At 35.9% G+C, this 21,942-nt stretch overlaps 1 protein-coding gene across 1 annotated transcript in view; it reads right to left on the bottom strand.

The window, feature by feature from the left end:
* PLB1 (phospholipase B1) overlaps positions 1-21,942 on the bottom strand; it is a 552,393-nt gene that overhangs the window by 313,322 nt on the left and 217,129 nt on the right. The window contains exons 21-22 of the mRNA XM_078647360.1: positions 6,715-6,766; positions 670-750 (exon numbers count right to left, since the gene is read on the bottom strand). Of these exons, the coding sequence (XP_078503486.1) occupies positions 670-750; positions 6,715-6,766 (133 nt within the window). The remainder of the gene's footprint in view (positions 1-669; positions 751-6,714; positions 6,767-21,942) is intronic.

Raw genomic sequence — 21,942 nt, 5'->3', positions numbered from 1 at the left:
GTATTTATAAAAATATGTATTTATTTTAAGACACTCACTAACACATACAGATATCTGCTAGCTGGAGATATACACAATGCACACAATACTTTTCAATAGAAACAGATGAGTAGCACGAAATGCACAGTGGTCACCAGGGGGAGATCAAACCATATACTAAAATAGTGGTATGCAAACCGTGACTCGAGTCGACTATACTCAGAAGATGTAGACCCAAGGTAATTAACCAGGGGAACACAACCGCGGGAACAATGCAAGTCAATGGGTAAGTCACGGTTACAATTTTAAATAAGAAGGACCCTTCCCAGTGGACCCTGAAGAAACCCTGTGGAAGACAGAAGGTTGGCGAGCCACCCCACCCGTGGATACCCTAGGAACCAGGACACCTACACCAGCGAAGCCAGGTGCATAGGTGTGAAGTGGTATCAGAAACCGCAGTCAAACTCAATGGAGGAGTACCTAGAGGGTGGCAATATTGTTGGTGCATTGGGTGGGATTCACTGGAAACGAGGAGTATGAACTCGGTTTTAGTTGAGCATTTTGTCAGAAAGGGAGAGAATAGGGAAGAATTGCTGATAATCATATCACTACAACGAGTTCCAAACCTGAACACAACCAGAGCTAAATTAAGTCATGCACAAAAACGAGATCAGAACCAGCGTCTCTTACCAGGTCATCACACATGTCGCACAAGTCGTTCCCACCAATAAATATTGTAAGCAGCTTCCAGTCTCCGGTGAAGTTTATTCTCTGCAATCATAAAAAGAAATGAGTGCTTCTTGGCTTTCTGAGCTTCACTAATGCACACCCCATTCAAGAGTGAAAAAGGACCATAACCAGATAAAAGCTGTCTACCATGAACCACAACTTCTGACAACACTGAAAGCAGGCAATGGAAGTGTTTACCTCCATGGAGCTTTGAAAGACAGAAGACAATACTGGCCTTATTGAGGGCTTGGCCCTCAGGGTACTCTGTCAAAATATGGCATTTGTCTGTTGGCTATGGCCGTTGACTATAATGCTCTTGTAATATGGCAGTCGGAAAAACACAACATTTATGATGAGGGTGGAGAGGTGTGGTGCAACGGCCAGGGCAGCTGACTACGGAGCACAGGGTTCACAGTGTGATCCCCGGCGGCAGCTCAGCTCAGCACCATGTGACTCTGGGCAATAGCTCACTCAATTTCCCCAACGGCCCCCAGCGCCTTGATACCCGTAACGGTGAGTAGTTCGCATTTTACAAATACGGATTTACATTTACATTTAGGTACCTTTTCTGCCAAACTGTAAACATTGCCTAGTTCATGGTGGGTCTCTTGAACAGTGATAGCCAGTACGAGGGAGACAGTCAGCATTGTGCTGGGAAATAGTGAGTAAATAGCAGCCCAGAATTTTGTCAAACATGGCATTGCTGGGAGGTTGGTGTCAGCTCCTCAAGGCTCTGCTTCAATCTATCTAATTCTGTCCCTCACTGCCTGCATCAACACATGGTGGCGAAGAGGAACTATACGGATGTGCGATATGATCCGGAAGAGGACCAACTGGTTTGTGTGATAACTCTGTCTCAATGGTACCTGGCAGATCCAAAATGAAGTTTTGTAGTGCTTATAAGTGCCTGGCAAGGTCAGCGTGGTTCTTGTTTGGCTACCACCTCGTGCCCGGCAGTCTGTTTGTGATATTTTTTAGCTGGGGTACTCATCATCTTATGGTTGATGCTATAAATGTGGTTGTGCAGATACGGTCAGCAAAATGTATTTTGAAAAGGTTGTGGACGAGGGTCTCAGAAATGAAAGTATGACTTCTGTGGTGAGATCGATGTTCAGGTTTCATTGTGAAGTACTTAAAATACAACACCCACCTCCCCTACAATTCACAAGTTTCTTAGCGCGTCACCAATGTTTCACTACATATTCATACTTCATCATTTATTGTGCAAAATTATCAGAATTGAATTCATATAGGATACATACCATCACAAATAGTACACATCAGCTCAATTTTCATTGTTTCAACATTTCATTATTTCGTACCCTGCCATCATTACACTTAAATCAATTTCACTCATATCACATATACTTCATTTGACCAAGACTTAAAATCAAAAACCACCTTAGTCCCTGAGATGTCGCTAATGGTGTTCCACAAAACCGTATTTCTTTGGCTCAACAATTCTCTATGGTATATATTCTAGACATCAATTAATGGAATATGTGTGATATGAGTACATCTGATTTTAGTGTAAAGATGGAAGAGTAAGAAATAATGAAATGATGAAACATTGAACATAGAGCTGATGTGTACTCTAGTTGATGTTGTGTATACTATATGAATTCAATCTTGATAATTTTGTACGGTAAACAATGAAGTATGAATATGTTGTGACATATTGGTGACTCGTTAAGAAATTTCACTTGTGATTGTTCGCTGTGAAGTGCTGCACTGCGGACACACTCACAAAGGCATCTGGTACCGCAGTTTGAGGTGTTACTCAGAGCTCCTGTTTGGAACAGCGTTAAGCTTGAGAGAAGGTGGGACATTTTGCACGGTGACGATGTGCAATTAATATCAAATGAGTGTTTTACTTGTAAAGCTGGATACATCTTTTTAGATCTGTTTGTAGTAATGTGTGGCATTTGCACAAGTGGTGCAGATTTAGGAATAAGTACTCTACCGAAATATAATATAATAGACTAGAATGGAATAGAATAGTATAGACTAGAATAGAATAGAATAGAACAAAACAGAACCGAACAGAACAGAACAGAATACAATACAATAGAACAGTCAGAATAGAACAGAATGGAATAGAATAGAAAAGAACAGAACAGACCAGAGTAGAACATAACAGAATAGATTTCAATAGAATAGAATAGAATGGAATAGATTTCAATAGAATAGAATAGAATGGAATACAATAGAATAGAACAGAATAGAATAGAATAGAATCGAACAGACAGAACAGAACAGAACAGGGCAGACCAGAATAGGATGTAATAGAATAGAATAGAATAGAATAGAATAGAAGAGACAGAACAAAACAGAATAAAATAGAACAGAACAGAATACAATATAATTTGATAGAACAGACAGAACAGAACAGAACAGTTTAGAATGGAACAGAACAGAATAGAATAGTATTGAATAGAATAGAATGAGATCCCCAGCTGAAATTGGCTATGTGGATCCCGCCCTGTGTGATCAATGAGTGTCAGTGCTGGTGTCAAAGAGCAGGTCTGAGCTCTGGTGTGATTTTTGAGTGTTTATTTGTTCATTGATGCACGGGAGGGAGGGGTGTAGCCTCTTCTATTCCTTGGGTCCAAAAGGAGGGTATTTATCATGCTGTGGGCATCCATCGGATGTAGGACAGAGTGGAAGATGAGGCTCTAGACTATGGAGAGCGAGAAGGTCCTCTGTGTGCTGCATAAGTGCTAGCACTTAGCAGCAGCTGCTGGAAGTGTGCGGTAGGCAGAACCTACTGTGGCACAGGCACTGCATCCTGTTGGAATGTGTGTGCTGCAACAAAGACAACAAAGTTCCATTCTTTATACAAGAGGACAAGGCCATTGTGTGTGTGAGATCCTTCGGAGTGGGACTTTGTGTTAGGTATTTTTTGAAAGTATAGATGTTGGGGACATGTGACATCAGACTTCTCTGCAATGCATTAATGTAGATGTAGTCATTGCTTCAATTTTACATCCTTCATACTTCCAGTACTATTGTACGCACACACTTAAAGAATCAGCTTACACAGTGCGTCATTGTCATTACCAATTTTCAGAGGAGCATTTTTTACCAAATTTGGGGCCATATGTAGGTAAATACTATTTACCTATTCTTAAATACCGAATTTTACCGATTCGGTATTTAAGAATAGGTAAATAGTATGTAGGAAATTTTTCGTTAAATCTGTTAAATTCGGTATTTACCGAATCGGTATTTACCGTTTCGGTAAAAGGGGGAAAACATTGAAGGCTGGCAGGGTGTCACTTTGACACCATGTTGCTCCCCTCAATTGTGTATGGGTGCACATGTTGCAGACATACATGTCCTAAGGGCATGTATGTCTGCAACTGTTGGAAAAGCGAAAAAAAAGCTTTTTCAAAGGTTTTCATTATTTACCACCAACTTCTAGTTGGTGGTAAATAACAAATCCTTAACTGAGGAATGCACTAACTTGAGTGTTCCCTACATCCTGGATTCGGTAATTTACCGAAACGGTATGTTAAGAATTCGGTATTTTACCGAATCCTTAAATTACCAATTCGGTAAAATACAGAATCCTACAAAAATGCCACCTACATCTAAAAAGCCCAATACCGGTCGGTAACGGCCGAAATTCGGTAATTTCGGCCGTTACCGACCGGTATTGGGTGACCCACATCTGGCCCTTGGTGTCTAGCATTTTGTCCCATAAGGCGCTTGGTGAAACATCTTCAAGAGTGTGATGCAAGTCAGTGGCACGAACGGCCATCAAGAAGCAACTTAAGCAAGTGTGGCTTGACTCGATGTGATCTTTTATATTGATTCCAGTTAATGTGTAGTTTTAGTCCTATTTTAGTTTCAGCCATGCATCACAGTTCTGCCACAGACAGCGCCAAGGTAATAGTAATGGGCGGAATTCTGCCCAGAGTTAAACTTGTAATCGTGTGGGCGGTAATTTTACAGAAAACCTGAGGAAAACATAACGAGGGCCATGCTGTTCTTCTCCAGTGCAATGCCATCGTGCATGGAAGCACTTTGAACAAGCATTGGTAATGCATCGCTTTCACCCATTTGATGAATAAATAGCTATTTTTTTTTATCAATCATCGTTCGGAAGAAGGAAAGACCTCCCTGACAACAGGGAAGTGCAGCGAATGTGGTGCAGTGGCCAGAGCTGCGGACTCGATTCCTGGTGATACCTGATAGAGTCTCGGTGACGTAACAGCCTGTGATTCTATGCAAATCACTTAATCTCTCGGATGATAAACTGTTATATAAATATGCTGCAAGAGTAAAAAACAAAAAGAGGCAAAACATTATGGAAAAATAGTTCCACCAAAGCAGATGTTAACAGTATTTCGGCTAGGAGAAACTATTAATAGAAGCAGACAAGGAGCAAGCATTGGTAAATGCAGGAAAATATGCTACAACCAATAGAAATGAAGGAAAAGTAAGTATCACGCACAGGAACTAATGAGAAGCCAGGAAAGAGAGGAGGCTGGATGTATAAATTAAATTGAATCAGATTTCAGCATTTGTAAAGTGCGCAGCTACCTCAGGCGGGGTGTCCTGGGGTCCGTCGGGAAGATTAAGTGAGCTATTGTCCCGAGTCACAAGGTGCTGGGCTACCCTGCCTCCGGCGCTGGGGATCGAACCGTGAGCCCTCGTGTTCCGGAGTCAGGTAAATCCCTTTTAAATTTATATTAAAAACAATAGATTTCTCAAGCACAGTGCAAGCACAATGCAGGCGAAACCTAAAAAATTAAGCTTCCAGAGAAAAATCTGCAAACATTTGCCACAGTACATAGAAATGCTTTGCAAAAAGAAAACCTACATAGAATACTCTGCATATGTTGCACATATATTACACTATGGCATACAGTGAAAAGTATCTTGCAACACAGTTAAAGACTTTGCTGTGAAAAGGTAAAAAGGAACGTTTCACAAAGGGTGAAAAGAGAGAACATTGCTATAGGAATAACTTTGCACAGCCTAGTTAATATGAGAGTGAGTCAGTAAATTATTTATTGGGAGCCCTATCAATAAAGGTAAATTTGGTTGTAAAATATAAGTTTATGACCGATTTTACCTGTTTTACACCGGTCAGGAATTCATAAAGGGAATTCGGTAGGTGAAAACCAGTTTAGGCGTGCTTCATTCAATTAGTTAATCAATCAATAATCAATCAGTTGATCAAGCATCGATCTCCGACATATATGCGAAGTTCTTCGCAGGTATGAATCCCACTCAAGGGGTGTGATCTTTACTTCAGCCACGAGCTGGTTTCAATCCTTTTGCAGAATGGGAAGAAGAATATAATGCCCTTAAATTAGGTGGGAGTGAACAGGAATGGATCTCTCCACAGGGAAAAATATTTGCGGGGCAAAAAAATGTGTTTGCCCAGGGATCCAGTTTCCCATGTGTGATGGTCAATGCTATGGAGAACCCCATGCAGGGGGACTAGAAACTTTTTAAGTCACCTGACATCCGGGTAGCACACCTGAAAATCTACATAAGAAGCAGCTTTACAGACGTACTACTGGGAGTGTTTGTGAATAGAAAAAAGTAGTAAGTCTGCTCTTGTATGTTGGTGTACATCTACATATGCAGAAGTATTACTTTTTACATGATTAGGCCCGAAGTGTGAGAGGCGAGAGGATGCTTGTGTAGTTTAAGAAGAGAGTGCAATATATCTCAATATAAAATAGAGAGGCCCCGCCACTCCAAGAGACAGGGTTCCATTTACAACTTAATAGTCAACAATAAAAATCTCTTGGAGAAATCAATTCTTTCAACCCTTCCACACTTTTGGGTCCATTTAAAGAAGGGTGTAGATGAGTGTATGAGTTTGAAAGAAGTGTAGTGCGGAAAGGTTGAATTAATTGATTTCTCCAAGAGATTTTTGTTGTTGACAATTAAGTTTAAGAAGAGAGCCTGACCACCAATAACTTCCAATGATTCGTTGTGCAAGTGGTTTCAACATTTGAAAAAACTCATAAATGCCATACTCACTGTGTCATTCTTCATCAGGTCCACTAGTTTTCCAGCCTGGGCCCTCATGTCACTGAAAAACACCAGATGGATCAACACTTCAAAAGAGGGCACAGCACCTGGTCACACTCACCCACCACATGTGCTTATGAAATACACAAATCATGTCAGAGGAATGCCAATGCGGCCAATGAGTGGATTTGAGGACCTCATTCGTGATGTTGGGGTACAGTGATACAGGTAGAGCCTGCTAAAGCATGTATCTAAAGAGAGGTAAGGGGTCTGATTAGCCAAGTGACTACTCATGCGGCAATCCTTTTTGTTGTGCTCAAATCAGCCTCCCCTTTGTGCAGTGAACGATTGACTAATTAGTCAATGAACATTGCCTTCTGAATATTAATGAGGTGGGATTGGCTGTGCACCTCATTGCGCAAAGTAGGGACTGTTTTTACAAAGGCCTACAATCATCAGCTACCCTCCATTGTATCATTGGTGGTCAAATTTGCCAGCATTGCAACCACTGGCTTATAAGGGTCAACGCCACAGCACATCCCCACGTTAACCTCACTGTAGTGCAATGATCACACGTAGGCTGCGGGCTAGGTGCCACTGAGTAGAAGTCTGTTTACACAACACTGCAGCAGGTATTGAGTAGCATACCTGCTAAAACTCCTTGACTCACCCTTCACCATGACTCCAATCAAGCCAGAATTCAGAGTGATCATGAGCCTAGCTTGTACCTTTCTTGGGTATATGAGATAAACAATGGTGCAATAGTTGCACTGTTAGCACACTGGACCAATAAGAAGCATTTTCTAGTAGCACACGTAGACTATTACCAAGAAAGAAAGACCAGTGGTGTCATGGTGATGTGCTTTGCCTTTACAGTGTGTTAAGTTAGCATGAGCTTATTAGAAGTTTAAACGCCATTTTTCCTCTCTGCTGCTTTTGCACACGGCACATGATATTATAAATGGTTAGAGTCTAGCAGAATATTTTGCTTCACACGAGAATAATATGTGTTCCTATAGTATCAGTCTTGCTTGGTAAGCTATGTCTGAACAGTGAGTGCCGAGGCCTTCAAGGTTATTTCAACACAGTGGTTGTTGTTCGGTCTGATCAGCGCACGTTCTAGACATAACATATATGCAGCTGTGGGCACCTCTGATTTTGACGCGTTTAATAATGCACTGCGCAGAGCATGCAGACACAGTTTGGAGAACATTCGCATGCAGAGAGCTGGTGTAGAAAATGATGTGATACCTTTCTACTAGGACCAGAGGTATGGGGCCGCCCCTTGTAAACCCAAGAGACCTTCTGTAGATATAGTATAATATACTAGCAAGGGAGGGTAAGATTTAGGTGTAATTTAGACTTCTTCCCTTTAGCATTTTAACATGCTTTCTCTCTTTGTATTTTATGGAATAGTAACTATGCTGATAACCTTGTTGCTTATAATATGTTTGCTTGTATTAGCTAAGATACTGCGCTTGAGAACACGGCATTAGAAATAAATATTTCAAACTTGCACGTGTCTTCATTTACTCCTCGTTTTGGACTGATATGAGAGTATAACAAATGAGTGTTCATGTGTTCCACGTTACCTGAGGTGTTCTAAGTTCATGTTCTGGGTTGTCTAATCATTGGGGTGGTTTCCTGATCAAATATCGATAACAAAAACACCGACCTACAAAAATATTGTCGTAATAATATCGTTTACAAAAATATCGTCACCATATACTTAAAAAAGGTTTTACAAAAATATCGATATTTTATTATCGACTAAATAAATATCGTTTGTAATTATATCGACTCCTAAAATATCGAGTACAAAATTATCGAAAATATTATAAATATAACGAGACACTACAAAAATATCGACACCATTATTATCGACTTATATACAACCTATTTACGAATACCAAAAATATCGACATTTTTCTGTAACATTAAATACACAATTCTCTCGGAAATATATCAATTTAATTATTATTACCTTTTAAATAAATACTTAATATTCATATATAAATATACTATATACTTCAAATATGTATAAATTATCTATTAATACACTAATAAATATAAACATACTTAATAATTCTAATATACTCTATTTTAACTATTTTTAATAACACATTACATATATAAAAAAATTTACAAATATAAACAATAAATATAAAACACATACAAAAATTCTTTCATTATATACTACTATTAAACAACAAATAAAACTACCTCATTAAAAAATAACGGATACCAATTTCAAACTAAACTTCTCAACCAATGATTTTAAAATAAATGTCGTCAAACCAATCAAAATGCAGAAATACTTAACTAACTACTATAAAAACAATTACATATTTAATTAAAATTACCATTTTTGGAACAAACTCGAAGAAAAACGGTTACTTTGCTGAAGAGAAAAGAATACTCACCTAGAACAACCACTACAACAGATTATACTACAACACAAGTAAGTAAACTCCCATTTTATATACTATTAAAGCCTCAAGAAACTTAGCTAAACTCCCTAAACTGAATATATGCTGTCTTTTTTTATTTAAACAAAAAATATATACCAACAACAGCCACAATGAATAAATGTACTAAAAAATGAGCAGCCTTATCAATGCCTACATAGAAATGTTACAAATAAATAAAGATATAGCAAACTAAAGTTTAAAATTAAATTACATTGTCTGACTATAAATAAATACAAATATAATACACAACTAATACAAATACTTATTTTTTCAGCTTCAACAAACTTCATCAATCAAACTACATCTACGCAAACAACAGCTTCTACAAAATTAAGTAAGTATACTCACAGTTTAAATAAATGAGAACAAAAGAGAAACATATAAGTATCAAACAATATTATTAATTACAACTTTTCTCTACCACAACTACAGAAATTACAACAGTGAAACTCCAATACAAAGAAATAAAGACATCTGAAAAACGGAAAAAACAACATTGTAAGTATATTTTTTAATTTACTAATGAAACCTAAACATTAAAATAAATGTTTTACATATTTAATAAAAACACATATATATGTTTCACAGATCTACCCTAGAAATGGCAGAAGGAGCTACTTTTATAACATCTCAAAAAGGAAAATTAATGCTCAGCTACATGGGTTATACCTACAGCCAAGAAAATGTCAAAGATAACAAAACACATTGGAAATGTAGCAAATACTATTCAACTGCATGCTATGGTAGAGCTACAACTGTAGATAACAATGTTATAAATGTACGAGAGCATAACCACCCACCCAATGTGACCGAAGTAGAAGTAAGGGAAGCATTAGAAACACTTAGAGAAGCAAGTACAGGCTCCCAACAAACAAGCACTACAATTTTGAAAAATGTATTAACTAAAGTCCCAGGACACGTAACAGGACAGTTACCCTCAATTCCCAACATAAAACGATTGATAGCTAAAACTAAAAGAGCATCTGATCCAACCCCACCTCCACCTCAAACTTTTCAGGAAATTAAAATATATCCAGAATATACTATTACCCATAAAGAAGACAAATTCTTGATGTATGATAACCAAATCCATGATAAAAGAATTCTACTTTTTGCAACAAATAACAACTTGCAAAAACTACAAAATTGAGAAACATGGATGATGGACGGAACTTTTAAAGTATGTCCAAAACCTTTTTATCAACTTTATACCATCCACGGTGAATACCAGGAAACTAATATCCCCTTAATTTATACATTGCTGTCAAATAAAACAAATGCAACCTACATAGAAATCTTAACAACAATCAAAGATTTTACAAATAATTACTATCCACAAAGAATCATAGTAGACTTTGAAATAGCTATGATACAAGCTATACTAAAAATATACCCACACACTGCAATACAAGGGTGTTATTATCATGACAATCAAAGTATATGGAGACACTTACAAAATCTACCTTAAGTATAGAATACTCTACAAACAGCAACTTTGCTTACCAGATCAAAAAATTAATAGCACTAGCATACGTCCCAACAACAGAAGTCGCAAATTACTACAATTTATTAATTGACAGTCCTTTCTACCGCAGTAATGAAAAAAAATTAACTCCCTTCTTAAACTATTTCGAAGACACCTGGGTAGGAAGATTACATCGTTCAGGTCACCGCAGACAACCCAAATTCCAAATTCCCTGGTGGAATGTCTACGCTAGCACTATATTTGTTATACATATGTTATTAAATATAAACTTAAAGACTTCAAAATACATCACAGAGTTTTTGAAATATATAAATAATAATAATAAATTATGAATTATTTTTATTATTGTATAAAATCAATAAACCAAAAAATTAAATGTTAGTATTATAATTCCAAATACTATTAAAGTAAATACAAGACTATATAGTAAATTACAAAATAAACTAATCTATTTCCAAACTCTATATAAATCACTAATATTGCTGGACAATAAACCATAATAATTTACTATTCTAACTCCAAATCTAACATTACTCAGAGAAAGTGCTGGACAGTAAACCATAATAATTTACTATTCTAACTCCAAATCTAACATAACTCAGGGAAAGTGCTGGACATTAAACCATAATAATTTACTATTCTGACTCCAAATCCAACATATCTCAAAGAAAGTGCTGGACAGTAAACCATAATAATTTACTATTCTAACTCCAAATCCAACGTAACTCAGAGAAAGTGCTGGACAGTAAACCATTACAATTTACTATTCTAACTCCTAATCTAACAAAACTCAGAGAAAGTGCTGGACATTAAACCATAATAATTTACTATTCTAACTCCAAATCTAATCTAACTCATGGAAAGTGCTGGACAGTAAACCATAATAATTTACTATTCTAACTCCAAATTCAACATAACTCAGAAAAAATGCTGGACAGTAAACCATAATAATTTACTATTCTAACTCCAAATCTAACATAACTAAGGGAAAGTGGTGGACATTAAACCATAATAATTTACTATTCTGACTCCAAATTCAACATAACTCAAGGAAGGTGCTGGACAGTAAACCATAACTATTTACTATTCTAACTCCAAATCCAACATAACTCAGGAAAAGTGCTGGACAGTAAACCATAACTATTTACTATTCTAACTCCAAATCCAACATAACTCAGGGAAAGTGCTGGACAGTAAACCATAACAATTTACTATTCTAACTCCAAATCCAACATAACTCAGGGAAAGTGCTGGACAGTAAACCATAATAATTAACTATTCTAACTCCAAATCTAACATAACTCACAAAAAGTGCTGCACAGTAAACCATAATAATGTACTATTCTAACTCCAGATATAACATAGCTCAGGGAAAGTGCTGGACAGTAAACCATATTAATCTACTATTCTAACTCCAAATACAACATAACTCAGGGAAAGTGGTGGACAGTAAACCATAATAATTAACTATTCTAACTCCAAATCTAACATAACTCACAAAAAGTGCTGGACAGTAAACCATAATAATTTACTATTCTAACTCCAAATATAACATAACTCAGGGAAAGTGCTGGACAGTAAACCATATTAATTTACTATTCTAACTCCAAATACAACATAACTCAGGGAAAGTGGTGGACAGTAAACCATAATAATTAACTATTCTAACTCCAAATCTAACATAACTCACAAAAAGTGCTGGACAGTAAACCATAATAGTTTACTATTCTAACACCAAATACAACATAACTCTAAGATAGTGCTGGACAGTAAACCATAACAATTTACTATTCTGAATCCAAATCCAACATAACTCAGGGAAAGTGCTGGACAGTAAACCATAACAATTTACTATTCTAACTCCAAATCCAACATAACTCAGGGAAAGTGCTGGACAGAAAACCATAATAATTAACTATTCTAACTCCAAATCTATCATAACTCACAAAAAGTGCTGGACAGTAAACCATAATAATTGACTATTCTAACTCCAATTCTAACATAACTCATGGAAAATGCAGGACAGTAAACCATATTAATTTACTATTCTAACTCCAAATCCAACATAACTCAGAGAAAATGCTGGACAGTAAACCATAATAATTTACTATTCTAACTCCAAATCTAACATAACTAAGGGAAAGTGGTGGACATTAAACCATAATAATTTACTATTCTGACTCAAAATTCAACATAACTCAGGGAAGGTGCTGGACAGTAAACCATAACTATTTACTATTCTAACTCCAAATCCAACATAACTCAGGGAAAGTGCTGGACAGTAAACCATAACAATTTACTATTCTAACTCCAAATCCAACATAACTCAGGGAAAGTGCTGGACAGTAAACCATAATAATTAACTATTCTAACTCCAAATCTAACATAACTCACAAAAAGTGCTGGACAGTAAACCATAATAATTTACTATTCTAACTCCAGATATAACATAACTCAGGGAGAGTGCTGGACAGTAAACCATATTAATCTACTATTGTAACTCCAAATACAACATAACTCAGGGAAAGTGGTGGACAGTAAACCATAATAATTAACTATTTTATATTTGATATTTGATATTTGAAGGGGTATTTCTAAAGCGCAACGTTTGCTCCGGAGGGAGCATCATGGCGCTGAGATTCCTGAGGCCCAGTGTAAGAGGTTGTCGGAGGCTAGATGGCAGCTTTAGCCCAGTCATCGGGTAGGGAAAAGATCCATGTTTTTAGGAGATGTCTGAAGGGTTTCTAACTCCAAATCTAACATAACTCACAAAAAGTGCTGGACAGTAAACCATAATAATTTACTATTCTAACTCCAAATATAACATAACTCAGGGAAAGTGCTGGACAGTAAACCATATTAATTTACTATTCTAACTCCAAATACAACATAACTCAGGGAAAGTGGTGGACAGTAAACCATAATAATTAACTATTCTAACTCCAAATCTAACATAACTCACAAAAAGTGCTGGACAGTAAACCATAATAGTTTACTATTCTAACTCCAAATACAACATAACTCTAAGATAGTGCTGGACAGTAAACCATAACAATTTACTATTCTGAATCCAAATCCAACATAACTCAGGGAAAGTGCTGGACAGTAAACCATAACAATTTACTATTCTAACTCCAAATCCAACATAACTCAGGGAAAGTGCTGGACAGAAAACCATAATAATTAACTATTCTAACTCCAAATCTATCATAACTCACAAAAAGTGCTGGACAGTAAACCATAATAATTGACTATTCTAACTCCAATTCTAACATAACTCATGGAAAATGCAGGACAGTAAACCATATTAATTTACTATTCTAACTCCAAATACAACATAACTCTAAGAAAGTGCTGGGCAGGAAACCAAAACAATTTACTATTCTAAATCCAAATCCAACATAACTCAGAGAAAATGCTGGACAGTAAACCATAACAATTTACTTTTCTAACTCCAAATCCAACATAACTCTGGGAAAGTGCAGGACAGTAAACCATAATAATTAACTATTCTAACTCCAAATCTAACATAACTCACAAAAAGTGCTGGACAGTAAACCATAATAATTTACTATTCTAACTCCAAATCTAACATAACTCAGGGAAAGTGCTGGACAGTAAACCATATTAATTTACTATTCTAACTCCAAACACAACATAACTCTAAGAAAGTGCTGGACAGTAAACCATAATAATTTACTATTCTAACTCCAAATCCAACATAACTCAGGGAAAGTGCTGGACAGAAAACCATAATAATTAACTATTCTAACTCCAAATCTATCATAACTCACAAAAAGTGCTGGACAGTAAACCATAATAATTGACTATTCTAACTCCAATTCTAACATAACTCATGGAAAATGCAGGACAGTAAACCATATTAATTTACTATTCTAACTCCAAATCCAACATAACTCAGAGAAAATGCTGGACAGTAAACCATAATAATTTACTATTCTAACTCCAAATCTAACATAACTAAGGGAAAGTGGTGGACATTAAACCATAATAATTTACTATTCTGACTCAAAATTCAACATAACTCAGGGAAGGTGCTGGACAGTAAACCATAACTATTTACTATTCTAACTCCAAATCCAACATAACTCAGGAAAAGTGCTGGACAGTAAACCATAACTATTTACTATTCTAACTCCAAATCCAACATAACTCAGGGAAAGTGCTGGACAGTAAACCATAACAATTTACTATTCTAACTCCAAATCCAACATAACTCAGGGAAAGTGCTGGACAGTAAACCATAATAATTAACTATTCTAACTCCAAATCTAACATAACTCACAAAAAGTGCTGGACAGTAAACCATAATAATTTACTATTCTAACTCCAGATATAACATAACTCAGGGAGAGTGCTGGACAGTAAACCATATTAATCTACTATTGTAACTCCAAATACAACATAACTCAGGGAAAGTGGTGGACAGTAAACCATAATAATTAACTATTTTATATTTGATATTTGATATTTGAAGGGGTATTTCTAAAGCGCAACGTTTGCTCCGGAGGGAGCATCATGGCGCTGAGATTCCTGAGGCCCAGTGTAAGAGGTTGTCGGAGGCTAGATGGCAGCTTTAGCCCAGTCATCGGGTAGGGAAAAGATCCATGTTTTTAGGAGATGTCTGAAGGGTTTCTAACTCCAAATCTAACATAACTCACAAAAAGTGCTGGACAGTAAACCATAATAATTTACTATTCTAACTCCAAATATAACATAACTCAGGGAAAGTGCTGGACAGTAAACCATATTAATTTACTATTCTAACTCCAAATACAACATAACTCAGGGAAAGTGGTGGACAGTAAACCATAATAATTAACTATTCTAACTCCAAATCTAACATAACTCACAAAAAGTGCTGGACAGTAAACCATAATAGTTTACTATTCTAACTCCAAATACAACATAACTCTAAGATAGTGCTGGACAGTAAACCATAACAATTTACTATTCTGAATCCAAATCCAACATAACTCAGGGAAAGTGCTGGACAGTAAACCATAACAATTTACTATTCTAACTCCAAATCCAACATAACTCAGGGAAAGTGCTGGACAGAAAACCATAATAATTAACTATTCTAACTCCAAATCTATCATAACTCACAAAAAGTGCTGGACAGTAAACCATAATAATTGACTATTCTAACTCCAATTCTAACATAACTCATGGAAAATGCAGGACAGTAAACCATATTAATTTACTATTCTAACTCCAAATACAACATAACTCTAAGAAAGTGCTGGGCAGGAAACCAAAACAATTTACTATTCTAAATCCAAATCCAACATAACTCAGAGAAAATGCTGGACAGTAAACCATAACAATTTACTTTTCTAACTCCAAATCCAACATAACTCTGGGAAAGTGCAGGACAGTAAACCATAATAATTAACTATTCTAACTCCAAATCTAACATAACTCACAAAAAGTGCTGGACAGTAAACCATAATAATTTACTATTCTAACTCCAAATCTAACATAACTCAGGGAAAGTGCTGGACAGTAAACCATATTAATTTACTATTCTAACTCCAAACACAACATAACTCTAAGAAAGTGCTGGACAGTAAACCATAATAATTTACTATTCTAAATCCAAATCCAACACAACTCAGGGAAAGTGCTGGACAGTAAACCATAACAATTTACTATTCTAACTCCAAATCCAACATAACTCAGGGAAAGTGCTGGACAGTAAACCATAATAATTAACTATCCTAACTCCAAATCTAACATAACTCACAAAAAGTGCTGAACAGTAAACCATAATAATTGACTATTCTAACTCCAAATCCAACATAGCTCAAGGAAAATGCTGGATAGTAAACCATAATAATTTACTATTCTAACTCCAAATCCAACATAACTCAGGGAAAGTGCTGGACAGTAAACCATAAGAATATACTATTCAAACTCCAAATCTAACATAACTCATAGAAAGTGCTGGATAGTAAACCATAATAAATGACTATTCTAACTCCAAATCTAACATAACTCAGGGAAAATGCAGAACTGTAAATCATAATAATTTACTATTCTCACTCCAAATCTAACATAACTCAGGAAAGTGCTGGACAGTAAACCATAATAATTTACTATTCTAACTCCAAATTTAACATAACTCAGGGAAAGTGCAAGACAGTAAATCATAAAAAATTACTATTGTAACACCAAGAACAACATAATTCTAATTAAATGCTGGACAGTCCAAATATTACTTTCAACAAATTGTACTTATAAAATTGAACTTTTTGATTTCTAACAAAAAAATTGTATTTCCTTCAATTTTTTAACAATTATAAAATTTCTAGACACTTTTAGGATATTACTAACAACTCTTACCCCTACAATCCCAAAAATCGTCACCTAAAATATTTACACATGTTATATTATTAAATTATTTAAAGTATTTATATAAGAAAACATTAACATTTTAAATATTAAATTACTGAATATTTTTCACATTTTTTATATTTAAAAAAAATATTATAACACATTTAATTAATTAATACACACCATTATCCCCTATAAACCCAAAAACTCACTCCTACAATATTTACAAATGTTTATAAAATATACATTTTAAAATATATTAAATAATTTCTAATTTCTAATTTTACATTTCTATTGTAAAAAAAATTTGCCTGAAAATAATAGAAAATTTATAAATTTATCACACACGTTTTACAATTACTACCAACCCTTATCCCCTATTAAACAAATAACACACTCCTAAAATATGTACACATGTAATAATAGTTAGAACATACTAATATGTTTATTTAATTCTGCTTTCAAATATAAATATTTTATATATTTTTTAAAAACATAATAAATGTAATTGTTTAAAAACTTTAACAAGTAATTGTTTTTTAACTACCCACCCTTATACCCTATATAATAAACAACCCACTCATAAAATATTCACTTATAGTATAAAATATAAATATTTTCAATATATTAATTAATTACGAAATTCTAATTTCAAATTTAAATATTTTAAATTTTTTAAAATTAATATTTAAATTTACATATACATTTTTATTTAAAAAAAAATTTAATTACTACCCACCCTTATCCCCTATATAACCAACAACACGCTCCTAAAACATTAACACTTTTTATTTAATATAAAAAAATTACATTTATTAATTATTTTCGAATTTCAAATTTCTAATTTCGAAATTTAAATTTATTTTCATTAAAATTGTAAATTAAAATAATCATTTTAACACATAATTAATAAATTACTACCCACCCTTATCCCCTATAAAACCAACAACCCGCTCCTAAAACATTCACAATTTTTTATAGAATATAAAATGTTTAAATTTATTAATTATTTTCGAATTTCAATTTTCTAATTTCTAAATTAAAATTATTTTTCATTAAAATTGTAAATTAAAATTATCATTTTAACACACAATTTTTAAATTACTACCCACCCTTATCCCCTATAAAACCAAGAACCTGTTCCTAAAATAGTTACTCAAAAATATTTAAAAATATTCTTTTTTTACATTTATTACTCACATAAAAACATTAAAAATGATTACATTATGAACAGAACTATTAAATAATATCCAAAATATACCACTAAAAATATAATATCGATATTATGTACATCGACATTTATATCAACTATATTAACTACAACGATATTTTAAAATGTCGATATTTCTGCTATTCTAAACAAACGATATTTACAACATCGATATTTAATTCTTCGATATTTAACAAAGTCGATATTCTTACCTCGATATTTCTTCTTGTCGATATTTCCACGTCGCTATTCCTGCTGTATACCCATTGGGGTTATGGAAGAACCAATGAGACACTGCTTGCTAGTCTGGTAGGGGATTTTGGATACTAAGGTGAGTTTTGGTACACCCAAATTAACTGAGGTTCCAAGTCTCTATGCACAGTTCTGTGTATGAGCAGAATCCCTGTGACAGTGGCATTAGAAATAGCTTGCGAGACCAACTATTGCATGCCCACTGTTCCACAAGCCAGTCATATCTTTGGTTCTAGCTTTCAAACCTTAAGAAAATGTGACCTCAGCATACATTACATGGAAATGGTTGAATCATAGGCTTTGAAGAAGACTCTTTGGAGGGAAAAAGGCAGCAGACATGGCGCCAAAGTATACATGTGGTGAGCTGGCTGAAAGCGAAGGCTACATGACGCTGCTTTAGGACATTTCTGTCTTCCGAACCCTTCAAGCCCTCCCTTTATTAGGGGTGTAGCTAATGCAGAATAAGTGATGTACATAGGGATGTTTGTCATTACCACGCATGCTTTTACAATGCATGCCTTTACTATGCAACTTTCACAATGCAAGTCGTTACAACGACTTGCGTTGGGGGGTGCTGGATAGTGAATAGTTTAATTTACTATTCCAACTCCAGTCCCCGTGGATAGTAGGGAAGGTTTTGAATAGTAAATTAACTATTCCCTATCCTAGAGCGCCCCCAGCGCAAGTCGTTGTAACGACTTGCGTTGTAAAAGTTGCGTGGTAAAGGTACTGCGTTGTAAACGCTGTTCCCCATACATAGCAATGTTGCCTGCATGAGGAAATATCTTTGTGTCTAGACTTTGTTCCTTCACTGCCTGTATGGACTTGCCTTGAATTACTTTAGCCATTAAGGGCTTCAGGTACATGTGGAGAATCAAGAAAGATGGGGTAATTCTAGTTTTTGCTCCTTTTAATGGCAAAGAGGGTAGAAATGTGTTCATACCACATGCTATCTGTGTTTGCTTGTATTTTGCCAAATAATAGATTCTGCTGTACTACAGCTCAAAATAAGCACACTTGTACTTTCCAAGTTCCAATTGCTGTGCTGCCTTACTCTGTGCTTGTGAAGAGTTCCATGGCCATTGCAGAGGGTTTTCCCATGCAACTCCGATGAGTTTGGACACTTCCCCAGATTTACAAGAGCATGTAAGCCTGGGGAAGTGCCAAAACCTTACGCCTCCTGAAGTGAGGCGTAACAAGGAGAAATATCTTTACTTCTTCTCGCTTTTTCCTCTTTCTACGTGTCCTCTTTCTATGTGTGCTGCATTCCTCGTTTTTCCTCTTTCTACGTGTGCTGTATTCTGCATTCTACAGCACACATAGGAAGAGGAAACCGCCATTCAGGATTGCTTCTTCAATTGAAAACAATTCAGCCAACAACACAGGCACCCTCGTACCATTATGCAAGGGTGCCTGCGATAGCGCTAGGCAGCCATAACAGCACCAGCGCAGAGGGAAAGGACAAGAATGCATCGTATTCCACTGTAGGGCAGTGCAGCAAGCTGACTTGCTGCGCTGCCCTACGCCAATACCCCAAAAATAGGCCTGTAGTTCAAACAGAAAGGACTGTGCCCTCGAAACAATTGTACTACTAAGTAATCAGACCTTTTGGGACCAGTTCACAACGGCATTTATGAGTGTGCAAAGCAGTACTCCTGTATTGTTACTTCTGCACTCTTAAATGTCTTTGTGAACTGATCTTTTGGTTTAACTCCTTCTCAGACAGAGATTTTTTTCACTGCAGTAATTGTGAATAAAAGTAGAATCTGTGCTGCAAAAATAGACATACCAATACGCAGCTTGCGGTTTATTGCACCTGCATAATTTATGCATAATAATGCTAACTGCTACCAGTGCCAATTTTCTGATCTAGAATGTGTGGTAATAAGAGGAAAGTCTTGAACACAGAAGCAATATGTAAATAATTGCCTTAAACATCTACACAGTCATTGACTGAATTGACAGGAACAAATAATCTGAAATACCAGTCTGGCTCTGGCAGTAAGTATTGTGGTATAAACAACTAAACTGTTATAAGTTATTAAAAAAAGTTGAGTGATGTCAGTGACAAGCATCTGAGTGCCAGTCTGAGATCACTAGTGCAGCTACTAGTGTGTTTGTTTGCTACTTCAATACTTACAATTGCATCCGTGAACTTCACATCACGCCACCCCATTTATCTTGGAAAGGATATAAAGTTAAAGGACAGGAACATGATTATGCCTCTAATCTATGTATATTTATGGAGGTATATAATTTGACTTTAAGCAGGTAGAAGCAAATGCTGAGGTTGGACTTTGCTTGGAATTAATGTACTTAATCTATTGATCTACTCATATTGTAAGTGGTAGAATCAGTTATTGTGGTAGTACCAGGTAATGTTTGCATGGGTTGTTTGCGAGCATGGAAAGTTTTAGTTTATTGTGTGTAATGCGATAGGGCGGGCTATTAAAGTTATATACCCTTGACATGATCACTTCCATAGACTTGTATGTGCATGTGCAATATATTTGCTTTCTTTTTTCTTCATCAGTTTTTCATCTGTAATACATATGTGCCCTAAAGCAACTATAACTCGTACCCTTGCCATGCATTGCTTATGTCCTCACATATTACATCGCTCCTGACAAGTTCTGTGACACCTTTAATAACATCAACGCAACATCTGAAATTACATCATTGATGACAACACTGTGCATGACAAAGGCATGAGTATAGTCACTTGAGATAACTATACCTGGTGAATTTCAGTTGTATTGTTTCTTTAAAACGTTATTTTTTTTTTATCTCAAAATATTTTTATTGAAGTAAATTTGACATATATAAAGATAAAAACATTTGTCACAATTCTTGGCTGTTACGATGAAGTGTACTGTCTGGCTTGTGGTGGAGCACGAGAGAGAAGGAAAAGAGAGAGAGAGAAGAGGAAAAAGAGGGGGGGGGAAGGTTTATCGCTCCAAATGGGCATCCAGGGCCGCCCACATATTACCTCTGGCCTTGTGATTCGCGACCTGGTGATTGGCGGTGATGTTGTCTGCCCCTCGTAGAAATGTTATCCAGTTGAACCAACGTTTGAACGTGGCTTTGCTCGTGTTCTTCTAGTTCCCTAGAATTGTTTTGGCGGCTGCCGTTAGCAGAACGTCAACTAGTTCGCAGTTCTCCTTGGAGTCGAGCTCTGTGGCCAGGAAGGCCATGGTTATGCCTGCTAGGCCTCGTTGTATGTGGCAGCCTGTAAGCGTGTCTATGAAGTCGTATACTTTATGCCAGAAAACCTTGACCTTGGGGCAGTCGTATAGGACGTGAGCCAGGTCCCCCCTAGCTTTATGGCAGTTCCAGCAGGTGTCGCTCTCCCTAGCTCCTACTGTTTCTAGCTTGGCTGGGGTCCAGTGTAGTCTGTGTAATAGCCAGTATTTAGTTTGGGCTAGTTGTGGGGTTACCTTGTTTTTGGATGCTGAGGT

Source organism: Lissotriton helveticus, chromosome 6 (assembly GCF_964261635.1).
Source record: "Lissotriton helveticus chromosome 6, aLisHel1.1, whole genome shotgun sequence".
In the NCBI taxonomy this organism is placed as follows: domain Eukaryota; kingdom Metazoa; phylum Chordata; class Amphibia; order Caudata; family Salamandridae; genus Lissotriton; species Lissotriton helveticus.
The sequence above is the reverse complement of the archived record's forward strand: the minus strand, read 5'-3'. Positions and strand labels throughout refer to the sequence as shown.